This window comes from Pempheris klunzingeri, chromosome 14, assembly GCF_042242105.1.
Source record: "Pempheris klunzingeri isolate RE-2024b chromosome 14, fPemKlu1.hap1, whole genome shotgun sequence".
In the NCBI taxonomy this organism is placed as follows: domain Eukaryota; kingdom Metazoa; phylum Chordata; class Actinopteri; order Acropomatiformes; family Pempheridae; genus Pempheris; species Pempheris klunzingeri.
The window spans coordinates 12,415,856-12,432,214 of NC_092025.1; the positions used below are offsets into that span (position 1 = coordinate 12,415,856).

A 16,359-nucleotide genomic window follows, 5' to 3' on the forward strand; every position below is an offset into this window, starting at 1 on the left:
TATGATGCACTCAGGTCTACCAAATGTGTGCTGTAGTATATTTCATATTGCTCATAAGAAAAGGTAAACCAAGATCGTGCCAGACTCCAGAGGCAGGGGTGGACAGACAATCAAAAAGAAGAGAGAGGGATCAAGGAAATTCTGTAGGGTGAAAAAAAAGAACATACAGATGTGGGTGTTGGAAAAGAAATCAAATGAAAAAGGGTTAGCAAATTACAGTAACCGTATTGAATAAATGATTTAAATGTCATACCTTAGCCATTGCTCATCCACGATGAGTCCACTAAATCTGCCTGCAAATTTAGCCTGGAAAGTAATTACACATAGGTTCTTTCTAGTAGGGGAATAACGAATAAATTGTAATTATGCCTCATTGCAAAATTTCTCCATCCAGGAAATAAAGCTATTATCAAGTCTTGAATTACATGAAACCAAAAGAGCAATTTGTAAAAAGATATTAGCCTCTTTTGAATCTCATAAAAGAGAGAATCCCTCTTGCCCAGCGCTCATCTCTCTCTCTCGTTGTCGAAGCACAGCTTAACTCCCTCCGTGATAAGTGATGGAAAGGACAAAATTGGCTGCTTTCGGGACAATGACTTATTCGTAATTCAAACAACTCTTCATATCCATCGGAGCACCTTTGAGGGAACGCGACACAAGAGGAGTCTCTTTCATCCGACTAAACGTCTTAGAGGTGTGCCTCAGCCCTGACATTAAACAACAACAGCCGCGAAACCGGCACCACTCAAAGGACTGTAATGGAGGCAGTTGCTGCATTTGTCTTTGAAAAACCAATATGTTTATGCTAATGCTCTGTGGCCGACTCTAATAGAGGATGTAAGTGACACTGTTTGAGATGTGACACATACACATGCAGGTGCATTTGCACAGACAATAATCTGTTGAGCAAACATTACAGATTCAGCAATATTCATCCCGTAATGTTAATCGATTCTGTATGATATAAGTGGAAAATTTACAGTGTTTATGTTGCATCCTTTAAAATTAGACTTCGATGAAAAAGTCACATAGGCGAGAAGTAATTAGAAAACAAGGAGAGTCCATATCTTGATTATGGCTCATTTTCCAGTGAAATTTCTGCACTGGCTTCCCAACAAAATTTATAGAGGAAAAACATTTACTTTTTAATGAGTTACGAACTCATGTTGTGTTTGCAATTATTCATGCAGAATCATTGCAGAAAATAATTTCTACTATGTTGGCAAGAACAAAAATTTTTCGACTAGACGTACCAGAGCAAAGTATGCAAAAAGTTGGCGAGTTGGGGTTGTATTTTTTAGCAACTGTGTGCTCGCCTTAATCCCTATCTTCTTCTTCCCAACAGGCAGCAAGGAAAATTAATCTGAAACCTACTGTGCTCAAAGGTGTTTGCAGCTGAGACATCTTTCCTTTCTCGTGCTGCCAGTGGCACTTTGGAAACACTCACCATCTCAGCGCTCCCATCAGCATGTGCATCTGAATTTGCCACGTTCAGCAAGACAACTCCCAAAGCAAACACACAAACATACACACACACACACACACACACACACCAACCCAAAACGACAACACAATTCTGAGGCCTCAGTAGTATCCCTTTGCTTTTCTGATAATAGGCAAGTCCTTGGCTGCTTTTTCATTTCCAATCGCAGAGCTCTGCACTGGAAATGTCATGAAACGGATCCCCAAGCCTGACCCCTGGTGTGATATGGAATAACCTGCAGAGAACATCTACTGTTGAATTCAATGTTGCTCAATGCAGCTTTTTTACTGCTGCTCCGTCTGAAAGAAGGAAGGTCAGAGGAACTATGAATGGGTGAAAATTGGCATGGTTTACATATGCATCGGCTCGTTTACTATATGCAAAAATAAATACAAATACAGACACACACACACACACACACACACACACACACTCTCACAGTGCATGAAGACTCAAATGCACAACGCAGCCCAGTGGGCAGAAGGATAATGGAGGAAGACTGTGTAAATCCCATATGCGCTTAATCCAGACACTTACAAGAGAATGTGATTCATACTCTATTACACTTGACTAATACAGCTGAGGGACGCACGGGGCACAATCATTTCAGCAGGCATGAACCAACAAAATAACACCCATGAATCCTCTTTATGGGGACTTTACTGAAGAGGATGTGAAAGGTCAGGAATAAACACTTTGTACTTATTAGCCATTAAAACATTGGTGGCATTGGCGTGTGTGTGTATTTGTTCGTGTGTGTCTCTGTGTGTGCATTACAGTGCCTGTAAATGTGTGAAGCGATAACAAGGGTTTGCATCTGTTTAAAGGGGGAAAAAAAAAAACTCTCTGCGGGACCGAGCAGGTGTCCTGTATATAAATTGTTTATAATACAGAGCTTGGAGTCTTTTCTCAGGCTGTTTTCTCTCAGGAGGTGAGGCTTTTCTTTCTTCATATATTTGTATATTAATCAATTTAATATAGAGCATAATGAAATTACAGTAATTTGAACATTACACAATTTATATGTTTGAACTATTTGTTTGAGTAAACTCATTTCCTTTTCACTGGGCTGGTTTACAGTATTGAACTGGAAAATCTACGCTTCTATCTACGTGTTTTGTATAATTTTGAGCGCAGTCTATATTGTTAGCCTTCCACTATTGTGGCTATTGTTCTAAAAAAAGAATTACCCTTCATAATTGATATTTTTCCACTGCACTGCAGTTGTGCTGAAATATTATGTTGTTTTCATTTTGGTCTGTCATCCACTTACATTTTTTTTTAATACCCTGAAAAAAACACACCAGCAAATAGCTGACTGGGTGCAAAGCAAGGTGCAGTCCATCGCCAGTACTGTTTCATGTTGTTTCACTAAATGTGACAGTTAGTCTTAGACTATTTGTAGCGAGTTTCATGCTTTCACTCCATCAGTTCTTACACAAGGTCATAATGCTGTGTCATCTAAGGCTCAGGTGATTGGGTTTATTCTTTGAGCTGAAATTTAAATTCATACAGTACAGTATGTGCTGGAGGCAGTGCCAGCTAAGTACAACAGGATTACAATGAAGGTCACTTGCACAGCAGGGCGAATGGCAGACTTTGAGAGTGTGTGGGCTGTTTCTGATGCTCTAACTTAATTTGAACAACAATATCGAAATATTTTGAGTAGAAAATAACTGATTTGATCCACCGCTTCCTTTCCATGGGATGAAGGCAACCTGCTCCACAGTTTGCACTGATAATGTTGAGATGAATATGAATCAGTGACAGCCATCACCAAAGCTACAGCAGCTGTCTAGAGCATCCTGCTCCTTGTACCTTGGCTGTTATCGAATCCATTTTTACTTTCCGACTATCAAGTACACACAGTAAATAAGTCTGACACTGAAGTAGAAGGACTGCACATACACCATCACACAGACAAAAGGAAAACGTAAAGCCCCCAAATTGATCCATGGTAGGTGATGCTCACCACTGACTATCCTGTTCCAGGCAAACCAACTCAGAAAGAGAGCTGGACATATTTATTCTCACCACAAGTGCTCTTCTCAGCAGAAGGGTTTGTGTGTGTGTGTGTGTGTGTGTGTGTTTGTGTGTCTGTTTGTCTGTGAGTGTGTTTGTGTGTAAGGTTCAGCGGGGAAAAAAAGTAGGGAAGGTAGAAAGAAAACAATAATAGCCGCATACTATACATTCCCAGAGGAAAGGTTTTAAAGTATCTTTTTTAAATGTACTGCGAATGCACTTGCTGTGAAAACAGAGCAGCAACAGGAAAACACAGACACACGGAATGTGGGACAGATGCTATGACACAACAAAGACAGCAGCTTATTCAAGTGACAAACACACAGGAATACAGAGGGGGTTTTCAGGTTGCTCTCCAACCTAAACAAAAAAAAAAAAAAAAAAATGTTTTTGCGCATTTCTCAACTACCACAAAGCTAACACAGGGATTACTTTGTAAGACTGCATCTGTCCTGTGGCTGCTGCTGTCTGTCAATCTTTAACTCACCTTTCTTGTCCCCGAAAAAGAGGGTCTGCTGTGCTGGGTTTGACCACTGGAGGGAGGTGTTGTCATTATACTCCACACGGCAGGTCAGGTTTGCCGTCCCACCCTCTGTCACCGTCATATTCTGAACCAGAGGGTACTGACCGCTGACGCCTGCAGCATGACACGAGAGAGAAACATGTAAGAAGAGATGAGGATGCATCAGGAGAGACACAGAGGTAGGCAGAGTGAGACAGGTGGTACGTTCATTGCTTGATTTTTAATGTTGCTTTGTTAAACAAGTTTCATTTAAGCTTAATACGCTTAAATTCACAAAAAGGATGATGATATAAAATTCAAACTGTGAACGAAGACTGTGCCGTGATGTCATTTTTATTCCGTTGGCTCATAAAGGATGTACATTAAACAATGTCACTAAGGGGAGCAAATCAGCTCCTCACCACTCGACAGGACAAAGAGAGGAAATCTGGTTTACGTCTGAGAAAAGCTCAACATGCTAATTAAAAAGCAAATGTTCAGGCAGGATGGCCAGTCACTACTGTGTGCTAAATTGGACCCAACCATAGAACACACGCGGGGCATTTAGCCTGCGGTATCAACCCTGAAACCCCCGCTACACAGGGAGGACCAATTAAAAACCGTTCTCCGTGGACTTGTGTGCATGTGTGGATGTAGGTGTGTGTGTGTGTGTGTAATGCCTGCATCCGGAGAGAGACACAGAAAGATAAACAGAGTTATATAATTCTGAAGCCCAGTAGAGCTACTTTTCAGCACCACGGATAGGTCGCTTTTGCAACTGGTGCGTCAAAAAGCTGCCTGCCAGTTTTTCAGAACTCAGGACAGCTCACACTGATGTGCATGTGTGTGTGTGCTTGTACGCTTTAGCGTGTGAATGTGTGTGTGTGAAAGAGAGGCTGTAAGCAAGTAAATAATAATAACCATAAATCTATCCCTGTCCCCATCCCCAGAGGAGAGGTTTTAAAGACTGTGTGAATAAAGGCTTAGGTGAGAAAGATTATTCATCCCTAGCTAACTCTCACGTCTTAAACCACCATGCCCCCCCCCAGGAAAGGATCATAAAACTGAATAGAAGAAAAAAAAAAAAACATATATAAGGAAAGAAAGAAAGAAATATTTAGATATGAGGAGTTTTTAAATTCCCTTCCTGCGTGATTCTGTTTGATACCTTTCCATTCAAACACTGGCCGAGTGACAGATCGCATCCAGCAGGTAAGTCTTCCTTACTCCTGTTAACGACTGCACAGGTAAAATAAACAAACCCTCAAATCGCGTGTCTACCGGGTTAGCAGGTGAGGCCAACTGTATCGCCGACAGACCCGTGATGAAGGACGAGTTGAGGGGAGAGAGGATGAGGTGAAGGATGGAAGGAGAGGTGGATAGAGGTAAGTCAAGGAGCACGGGTCATTTCCAGTGTTGATTAAGGCCTCCCGAGGTTAATCATGCGTGTGAGAGATAGAGAGGGAAGAGGAGGGAAACAGAGGAAAAATGGATCTGAGCTATGGGAGGCTAGGAATATGTTTTATTCATGAAAGTTTTGCATGAGGCATGATCTGCCAACGATTTACCGTTCTCCTGCGCCTGCCCCCGCTCTCTTTATTACTTCCTCTCTTTAAATCACTTACTTTTTCTCAATTTTCTCACTCGTTCGGTTGGACTACATGCAGCCCAGTGTGATGCATTTTATTTCTATTGTGCTGGCCACAAAGTGAAGGCAATGATTAACTGCCACACTGAATGGCAGAAGGGATGATTTTGGAGTGAGGTTATGCACAAAATAACGCAGTATGTATTTTTAGTTCGTTACAGCATGCGGACGAGTCGCTGCAAAATGGAGAGGGAAAAAAAAAGGAGACATGCTTGGGATCTGCTCACTTGTTGTACTGTCAACTCTGAAAGTATAATCTGCTCGTTTTTTCCTCCAAACAGGAAAACATGAGAGTTGAGGGATATAATGTTATGTGCTAAACACATCCCTTGGAAATATATGAGTGCTTACAAAATGTTGTATCTGTCCAGATTTTCATTGAGGACTGTGAAACGTGAACACGTCCTCTCCTCTCCTCTCCTCTCCTCTCCTCTCCTCTCCTCTCCGGTACTAGCACCTTCACAAAATTACAATAGTCCGGGGATCCCTCTGCCATAGCCCTGCGTCAGTGTCTGGTGCTACATGTCCAGTGGGACTGTGAGGGCCGAAGGGGCCACAATGATGGTTATATTAGAACAGTGCAGTGCTCTGTGCGCCTAATTGGCCAGTGGAGTAGGTTCTCCGATTCTCCCCTCTGGCCACCCAGACCTGATTTTAATGTATCTCCTGAGAGAAGGAGGCAGCTGTTCTCTCCTGATTTCCATGTCTAAATTTAGGTCCTTTCCTCACTTCAACTCCACGCTTTCTCCTACTTTCAGTTTCTTGCTCTACGTTTTCCAGTTCACATCCATTCTACTCAATTCCCTTCTCTCTCTCTCTGTTTCTCTCTCTCGCTGTCACGTTTCTTCCTCTGGTTGATCCCTGAAGGGTGGCATTTCCACTTTTTTAGTCTCTCATTTTCATATTCTCTCTGTCTCCCGGTGCTCCCCAGTCTTTCATATTTATCTTGATCCTACCTCCTTTCTTGTGCTCAATTGTGCTCTATCTCTCATGGAGAGTGGGGTCAGTTTAATTGCCCTCCACTTTGACTGACATGCCAAGGCTAAGCCAGGTCAACAACGTCCTCATCTGCATGGCATTATGTAGTAATGACATAATAAAATTAGCTTTGGCTTCTTTAGCTTGAATGGATGACATAGAGTATGTGACCATGTACTATAGAGCAATGCCAGACTTTAATCATTTGGGATGGTGGCTACTGCAATGTGGGTTACAGCTGCCTCTAAACAAATAGCAAATCATTATTTCCTCTAGAGACACTAAAACAGACCATTCTCACACTTTACCATCCACACAGCTGTCTCCCGAGATGAGCTGAATCTTAAGTTTAAATGGGCCCACTCAACACCCTCCCTCCACCACTGTATGCACTGGCTAATAATCAAGACTGGCAAAGCTTCTGCACAATCATTTGGACTCCCGCCACACAAAGTACTGCAGCCAGTATTCCTCAAAACACCTAACTATTACTTATCCCAAAAATATATGCCTGCGCGGCCAGAGACATTCACAAGACACGAAGGCCTATTCAGACACACACTACCTGTTGCTAAAGCAAACTATCGGACAAATAATACTGATAAGAGTGTCCTGGATGCTTCCTGTCTGCTTTCCGACATGACCTTTCAAGCACGAGCAGCTGAGTTTACTAACCTTTCTTATTTAGGCATTCAAGAAGCAGAGAAAAAGAGATGCAGGCAGACAGACGGACAGCCTGGAGCTACTGACCTTTATACCAGGACTGGAGCTCAACTGAGCTGTAGAGCTATGATGAATGGCTGGGAATACAGGATTACAAAATGGATAGAGGCAGTCCACAGTTTTGATTAGCTGATTCACCTTTTAAGCCAGGCGAACATCCCTCATAAATGCAGACTTGGGATTTCATCACAGTAAATTCAAATTTAAAGGATAATTGCAGGGTCTTGTTTTCACGGCGCCATAATTTTTTACTAGTTATGAAAACAAGTAAAAAGGCGTTTTTGATTACATGCTGTTGTTTTTTTAACACAATAATTGTTTTTAAATACATTTCAAACCACGTACAGTATAGGCGCCACAGCATTGTCATGAATGCAAACTGACGCCGACACAAAATGCATCCCGCTTCGATGATCACGAATGAGATTCAGAAGATTACATAGGACATGGCAGCTTTGCCATGACCAGTTAGTGTCTATAAGGTTACACAGGTGGCTACACAGCTGGATACACAAGCTTCTCAGACTGAATGATACTCAGGCAGCAGGGTGGCCTAGTGATTGCAGAGACCGTACAAGGTCAAGAGTTTGATCGTCTCAAGAACTGGTGTGAATTCATCAACCAGCAATGTATCCTGTCACAGCGTCCTTGAGCCAGAGAACATATTCACAACCTCCTCACTGGTTTAGAGCATCAGCAAAAACTTTGAAAATACAAACAGAAGAAATACAGATGTACTGTAACATCCAGGCAAAGACATTTTTCATCTGGGCAAGAACCAGTTTTTATCTGATAAAATATGGAGCACAAAATGTTGTTAGTAACTTTCTGGAACAGAAGCGAACACATCAGTGCATCATCACTCCCCTGCCCTCGCTGTGGGACTCTTCCTCCCACTGTGACAGTTTTTACACAAACACCTTCCTTTTTCTTAGGAACCTGTCAAATATACAGTATCTGTCTTGGACTGAAGGAATCAAATCAAAATTAAAAGCATTAAGAGCTTTTTTTCCCCCAGTTGGAATGTGAAAATACTCCCAATTTATCTTCCAAATATCTACGGATAGATGCATTTGCCCATGAAGAAGTCAAATAAGCTTTGTATAGATAATACCCACGTATTTGTTCATATTGTGGTCCTATTGTTCCTGTCTTCATTTTCATTTTTCTCCTAAAAAATATCTATTGTCTACTTTTGCAAGAACTATTTTCTGGGATGTTTTGAGGGTAACGCTTCTCTAATGTACAATGCATGCCGCAACTAACTGAAAAATCAATAATCGCATACGCACAATGCATAAATGTATGTGTAATATTTTCCATTCATAGACACCATGCTGCTTATTATTATTATTGCTATTGTTATCATTATTAGTAGTAGTATTATGCAAATACTGATGAAACCCTCTATTTTTCTGCTTTGTTGTATTTGTGTTTCTGAGAACTGTATGTTAATTTTCGCACGCGGGCATGTGTATGTGTATGCGTGCATGCACATTTCCAATCTAAACTTTCTCTTCTGAGAGTGATAAGATTCCTGCTGTGAGCAAATTGAATGCAACCCCTGCAGAGGGTGGAGTTACCTTTGTATTCAGTGCTGGCATACAACCACCTCAGGACAGACATTTCTGATCTGGAGATATGAAATTAATTATCCAGCAGCAGTGAGGCTGGCTATGGCAGTGCTGTTGTCATTTACATACAGTAATTAGACTGGGCAGCTGTTAGTGCTGCCATCACAAACTTGACGTCCAACTCAACCCCTGGAGTCAGATCAACAAAATATTACCTTCTTCTCTACGGTGCTATTAGGTTGTTTAAGTGTGGCATGGAGCGACAGAGAGAGGACAGTTTGGTAAGAATCATGAGCTGTCAGAGGGGAGAGTGATGTATTTTTGGCTTGTTTTTGAGATGGGAGGATGGTGTTTCCAGTAGCATCTGGGATGTGAAAGGTGTTAACAGACGTTGTCAAGGTAGTGACAAAAAATCCAGGAAGAATTTGTCTGAAATAGCACCTTCTTGTGTGTACAAAGCACTACAAGAAGCACACATGCCAGAGCACACAGCAGTTAATCTTTTTTTGTTGCTGAGAAAAAAACTGCCACAGCTGAACTTTTGTGGAAACTTATATATCATCATTTATATAAGCCCACACACTAATTTCAAATTGGTGACCAGACACCAATACCATTTGCCCAATAGTTCTGCCCTTGATTTGTCCACATCAATTTCAAAGGGCAGAGATATAAACCTCTGCCTATTCTCTGTGTGTAAGCTGCCTGAGTTCAAGCTCAGTCAGTCCAGAATGGCTACAGATCTCAGTATCCTTTCTGAGCGGAGGCCAAGCATCTCATGGTTTTATGACAGAGGTAAACCTGGCCTTCATAAATACTTCATGCACTGCTTTCTTTCAGCTGGCAAAAGCAAGCAAAAGAAGCTGAGAGCAAAGAGGAGTTAGGTAAGGACAGAAGTGCACGGTTTTTACAGATAAGTGAAAGCAAGGAGCATACGCAGTAAACAACCAAAGTGCAAAAAGCAAAAGTACAATATTCTAAAACCTCTTCTAGTTAAAAAGGACCTGCTTCTCACATTGCAATCTGTGATGTGTTCAGCGAACATGCGAGAAACGGGCATTTAAATTATGCGGCCGTGATTTATGCATAAAATGTAAGAAGCCATAAGTGCATTTCTCTGTGTGCTTGTGTTTGCCTCTTTGTGCATAATCACTTGTATATGCTGAGTGTAAGGGTGGATAGTGCGTGTTACCAGTGAGAAGTGCTGGCTGAAAGCGAGCAGCGCAATATACACTAAATGTTATTTTCAGTTCATCCTTTTTAGAATTAGCAAAATCCCAGTGTCATCTGTTCTATTTTCAGCGCTACAAGGACACAGAAGGAAAAGCTTTGGCTACACGCAGTACATCTAGCCTCAAATACTCCACTCTATTCCTGCTTCAAATATAAGGCGAGCAATGGCAAAGCAATATTAGCATTCATCCACGTACTTGCTGGCTTAGTAGGTTTTGTAAATTAAATGTCATAAAAGCATAAGGTCAGGGAAGTCAGATTGATTGTAGCTATTGAAATACTCAAATTTTGGCACTGATGAGGAGGAGAAATGCGCTTGACTTCTTCTTTTTATCACAGGAAGCGATTCATTTCTTATGCTTTCATATGGAGTGAGAGCAGGATGATTGCAGACTAGGGTGGCATTCATGAGGGAAATCAGTCTAATCATTGCTGCCACCAAAAACTCCCAAATTCCCCAAATCAACATGCCACAGTGTGATTTTCTAATGTGTAGTGATGTGCTGACAGATACTGTTCATTTAAGAGTGATCTAGGGAAATGCTTCTCGCCCCAGGGGAGAGCTGCAAGATTCAGTGAGCAAAAAGTGCTACTTTTAAAAACTAGCTCTCATCGTTCGGCTTGCGTGTCAGACTTACTTTGCAGCAATCCTCTTTTTCCACAACTTCCAGTTAGTTTGCCACTGTGGCGGGGTTGATGCCGAAGATCTCGTCTCAAAGCTAAGCTCAGACTGGTCTGACCCACTGTGAGAGCATTTGAGTGCATTATTTGCGGAAACTCTTATAACTGTCTAAATAGCACTAACTTCCAGTTAATTTAACAGAAATTTAGTAATACCTACAATATACTTCCTGTTTACATCCCCCAAAGCATTATGGGAGTTCCAGAAGCTTGGACATAAAAATCCTCCAAATAACAGGTAGACATGAATAATGATAACAGTGAAAAAAGACATTTATATTAACTCTTTGTGTTGTTCTAGTAATATCTATACATGGTATGACATTACTAAGGCTCAGAATGTCCCATCAACATTGCTCTTATCCTCTTGGAGCGGTGGGTGCGGGGGGGTTGTTGTCACAGGTGAGCAGTTGTCTCAATTTTGTCCGTCACAGTGTCAGACTTTGTAAATCCCTGACTGGAAGCATTATTTCTAATATACAACCTTCAATTGGTACCAGGAACTTTATCTTTGACACACACTGTGCAACATGACACTGACTACACATGACTATAATTAACAAGCACACATCTGAATTTAGAGCAATTTCAAAGGCACAGGTTAACCCTTCGGAGTCTAGGACCGCCACACGGCGTCAAAGTCACATGTCGCACGTTTGAAAACGTAAAGCTGTGACACAAGCACGCAGGTGCTCAATTCAAAGACTGTTGGAAAGCGGACACTTCAAACTTTTTACAAGTGTTTGAATTTTGTCGATCGGCCTATTAAGACTAAATTTATGAAGAGCCGAAGTCGCACACTACAGCAGCTCTTCTACGAGTTAGAAGATGCTGAATCTGATTCTGAGGAAGACTCCTTTCAGAGGATGAAGTGGATGCTGCATGTGAAGACGAACGAGAGGAGGTGTCAGCGCAGACCCCCCCTCCTCCAAAGATCCAACTAGTTCCTACTCGGATTTTGTGTTTCTTTTGCACTTTTACATACAGTGTGTCCATATATTATGTCAAAATAAATAAATACTTGTAGAATCACATAGGTGAGGTTGTGCTGAAAAGAAAGACACAAAGAAAGGCAAGCTAAGCAGTTTTAATGGGAAACACAAAGGTAAAATGAAAAGTAGTAAAAAACGCCGTTTTACCCCAGACTCTGAAGGGTTAAAGGTACCTAGAAACTGTGCTGCCCATACACATACACACCCGGTGCCATATACCTATGTGTTGTGTTTAATGAGGTCCTTTTTCAAGCTCATTTGCATCCCCAATAGTGATGTCATTATGTTGTCGCGTTTTCTTCCACCAGTAAAAAAGAAAAAATGTGACAGTGACAGGAAATTTGTCTCTGCTGCTTTATACAGTAATTGGCTGTACTATATATGTACACTTGAATATGGATATATATACAAAAGGAGCCCTTAACCAGTCACTCAGTCCTTCAGTCACATACGTCTATCTCTCAAACACACATACGCACTGGTTAACTTTGAGGTGAACCGAGCCTTTATCTGCCCACTGATCAGCATGAATCTTGACCGCCTTGTTATGTTTTCTTACCAATAGCCTTACTATAACGGCGAGAGAGGCAGGAGGGAAACATGTGCTTGACTCTGATCTACACATCCTCTGTTGCCCTATTAAGAGAGCAATGGATTTTCTATACTGTCACGGTAAGATAGAAAAGGATGATAGCCAGGCCAGGGTGGCCTTTACAGAGAGGAGGGGGTCAACAGTGAGTGAGATGGAGATCTTACAGTCAAACACATGCAGAGAGAGAAGAGAGATGGTTCAAATTGATCACGCTTTCAGACACAGCGGGAAAATGAAAAAAAAAAAAAAACCCTGGATAGTGAAGTAATTGGAGAGAGCATTTACACATTTTTTTTTATCTGTCATCTCGATTAGATTTTTTTTTTTCTTCACTTGATCCGGATCCAGGTGCTTATGTAAAATATTCGTACCCACATTATTCTGTGTGTTCACAAAACACGACGAAGTGAATTACACATTTACATTTGTAAGTATTTGTTTGTTTGATTTGCACATATGCCATGTCTGTTATGTATGCCTCTCTGAGCTGATGTCTATCCTTTCATTTGACTTATTATCAAATCCCTCCTCAGTGTGCGATTGTATTCAAGACCTGTGCTTCTACAAACATTACTCTAAGATGGTAACTAAACAGAATGAGAAACAGAGCACTCGTGGTTGACTAAATTCTTAGTTTTGAGAGGCATATTTACTGAAGCACACAGCTGAATGAAATCAGGTTATCTCCTCTCAAATAAACACTCTGCCTCCTCTCTCTGACTCTCTCTGATCTATAATCCGCTCTCACTGCCATCCTGCAGACACGGGGAATGATGGAGAAGATTTTGATCGTAATTTACTTTGATTGTAATTTACTGCCACCTTTCTAGAGTCTGCCAATGGTAAAGGGCAGTATCGCACAATTAAATACTCGATGATTAATCTTATGACCTCGGACTGTTCTCTTCAGTGTTTATCGGGTTGAATAATTTACTAAAAAATACTTGAAAGAATTATACAAATATTGACAGCAAAATGAGTTTCATGTTGTAGGGATGCTACCTTTTAAAAAACAGAGAACACAGAACATATTCTGATCCCAAACAAAATCCTTCTGCCCAGGTCACGTTTTCCACTGTTTAGGTAGCGACGCATTACGAGTGCAAAGTATAGTTTAGTGTTTGAAATCTAAAATGAAATTTGAAATTGCTCTGTGACAAAAACCTTAAAAAAAAACACCCTGACCCTTTAAAAATTGGCCTTACTGCCTTACAGATTGCAATATCAATATGACTGCTCGGGAAATAATAAGCAAACAACAGAAAAATCAGGGAATAAAAGCAACCAAACTAAAACATCCCTGATTGATTTGTTGGAATAATGAACAAAAAAAATAACAGTTTCCCTTCGCTGCTGTTAGTTTTATCAGGCTCAGTTTGGAGCGCAGCAAGGAAACGCAGCCACAACTCACCTCGAACTTTGCCTTTTGAAGCCATCACTGAAGTCCCCAAGTAGAGGAGAGGGGTTGGATGGACAGCAAGAGAGGCAACAGTGAGGCAGCGAGGAAAAAGAACAAAGACAGAAGACAGAGCAACTGATTAGATAACTGCAGGAGGAACAGTGTGCCTGTATCTGTCGAGTAAATGCAGAAACAGCATTGTCTTTATCTTGAATGTCAATCATGAATGCTGAAACCCTCCGATCGTTCAACCCTGAAAGAGAATGTCCTGATTTAGCTCATCAGCAAATTGAGACCTTACTCTGTGGCACCTTTTAATTAGTCCTGTCACATCATCTGGATCATGCAAGGAAGCTTGTTGCTTTCTAATGAGCTTGCAGGACCCTTAAGGATATACTGTAGGATATCGTGCTGTTGATCAGTGAATGCTTCATTTGATTTCTATGGAAATTACAGACTTTATGAGGGTTTTACAGTCGCTTACCTTGTTTTTAGCTGATGCCTTTATGGTTTTACATGTAAGAGGATATACAGAAAGTAATTATTTGACTAAGCGTGTGTGTGTGTGTGTGCTCAGGACCGACTACAGTCATGCATGCACACACTGGTTCCTGGTCATATTAGGTTGTGACTGACAGCACTGTAATCAGTGAAGAGAAGCAAAGACAGGACTGTCGGCTGGAAGAGAATATGCCATGATAGGAGAGGGTTCACTGAGCAGCGTGGTGAAAACCATATGGGCCAATATAGAGCTATGTATAAAAACAAAGGAACCCACAACACACAGGACCTAAATAACAGCAAGAGCATCACCTCTGAGACATCCTGCCGGTAAAAACACAGACGAGAGCCAAATAAACAACATAGATTGTCTATTAGTGCGCGTGTGTGTCTGTGTATATGTGCGTGTATCCCGAGGGAATGACTCTTATGCTTCACACACACTGCTTTGCCAAATTGATGGATCTATTGGAATGCCTCCAGTGAGCCTGAAAACCTGTACAGCTCTAAGAGACAGCGCCTGAGAAAGAATGAGGCAGGAAGAACAAAGAGAATATAACCGCAGGTGCCAAGTCTGCAGGTTATAAAGATTATTGTGCTTTCTTTTTGATTACAGATTGATAAATCACTCTCCCTCTGCACAACAAATATGAATTTTCCATTTTGTCTGATCAACATACTGTGAATAGGTTTAAATTCATCGAAAGCACGTCTAGAGATGCAAGCCAGCTGCTGAACAGTCCGACCACTTTTTTCGACTCTCACATACATATTGTTTTGTTTATATTTGAGAGCCATCAAATCATGATAGCTAATTTTTGGTGGCTGATGGAGATGATTATGTTTTGTTAGTACTATTTCACAGCTTGCCAAGGTGCGAGATAGATAGAGCGAGGAAGTGAGGAAGTGAAATAGAGAAACTGATAATTTTCTGTCATGTTTTAGTGCATTTTCAAACTTAATTTTCACATATTCTCAGTGCATAGCACTCTCTATCACAGCGCATTCAGTGGCCAATAAAAGGGGCAAATAAAGGAGAGGAGCAATATGCAACAGCAATCATTTAAAAGAAAAAATCTTGATGGACTATTCCTATCTCACAGATACACACACACACGCAGCTGGTGGAAGTTTCACACCTTGCTGCTGTGTCACTGGTCAAGAGGGAGAGAGACGAACAGAGGAGCAGGGCAGCGAATGTCACATTTCTACCAACACTGCTTTCTACTGTACATGAGACTGATGGCTTTGTGAAGTATTCCCTCAGCACAGCCTGACCTCGCTCCATTCCTGCCTTTCATCCTTGCTGTCAAGGTACGAGTTCCCTGTCACAACTGTGGCTCTGTGATCTCTCCCAGTCAATCCCCTTAAAAAAAAAAAAAAAAAAAAGAAGAAGAAGAAGAACGGCGGATCCTGGAGACGAAAGATGGGGGAAAACAATTTTATATTTTTTCGCAGCTATGCACTCACAACAACAGTTGAATATATATATATATATATATATATGTATATATGAGGCAGAGTTTGTGAGAGAAACAAAGAGAACAAGAGAACACAAGTGGCAAAGAAAAGAGAAAAATGGGGGGAGTCTTATTCACTCTCCGCACTTGTATCTCCGAGCATTACAGTTACCAGGCAACCAACACAACAGTTCGGTAAGTCCTGGCAAGCTGAAATTGAATAAAACACTTTTCATTCCACTCACTCATTCCCCCATTTTACCATGCCATGAGCAGAGTATTCCCAATCGATTACACAATGGCCACCTCTCACGTGTTCTCAATAGTCCTGATTGGAAAGAATACAGTAAAAATACCTAAAAAAAACTGGCACCTGAATGGGATCAAATTTGGCCATATTTCTGTACAGGCCGTTATATTAATCTAAGGCGCTTTCTTGAGATTCCTCCATTCCCATTATCTCACGCCCAGTAGAGAATTCATTCTAAACTTTACAAGAATAACTAAAGTATTCAGTATTGCAATTATTACAGTGCTGCGTCCACAATTTTTCTTTCTACAAGCAAGCAAT

The 16,359-nt window shown here is 41.2% G+C and overlaps 1 protein-coding gene across 1 annotated transcript in view; it reads right to left on the bottom strand.

Moving 5' to 3' along the window:
• Nucleotides 1–16,359, bottom strand: part of cadm2a (cell adhesion molecule 2a) — a 188,593-nt gene that overhangs the window by 38,779 nt on the left and 133,455 nt on the right. Inside the window, exon 2 of the mRNA XM_070843680.1 lies at nucleotides 3,993–4,142. Within this exon, the coding sequence (XP_070699781.1) occupies nucleotides 3,993–4,142 (150 nt within the window). The remainder of the gene's footprint in view (nucleotides 1–3,992; nucleotides 4,143–16,359) is intronic.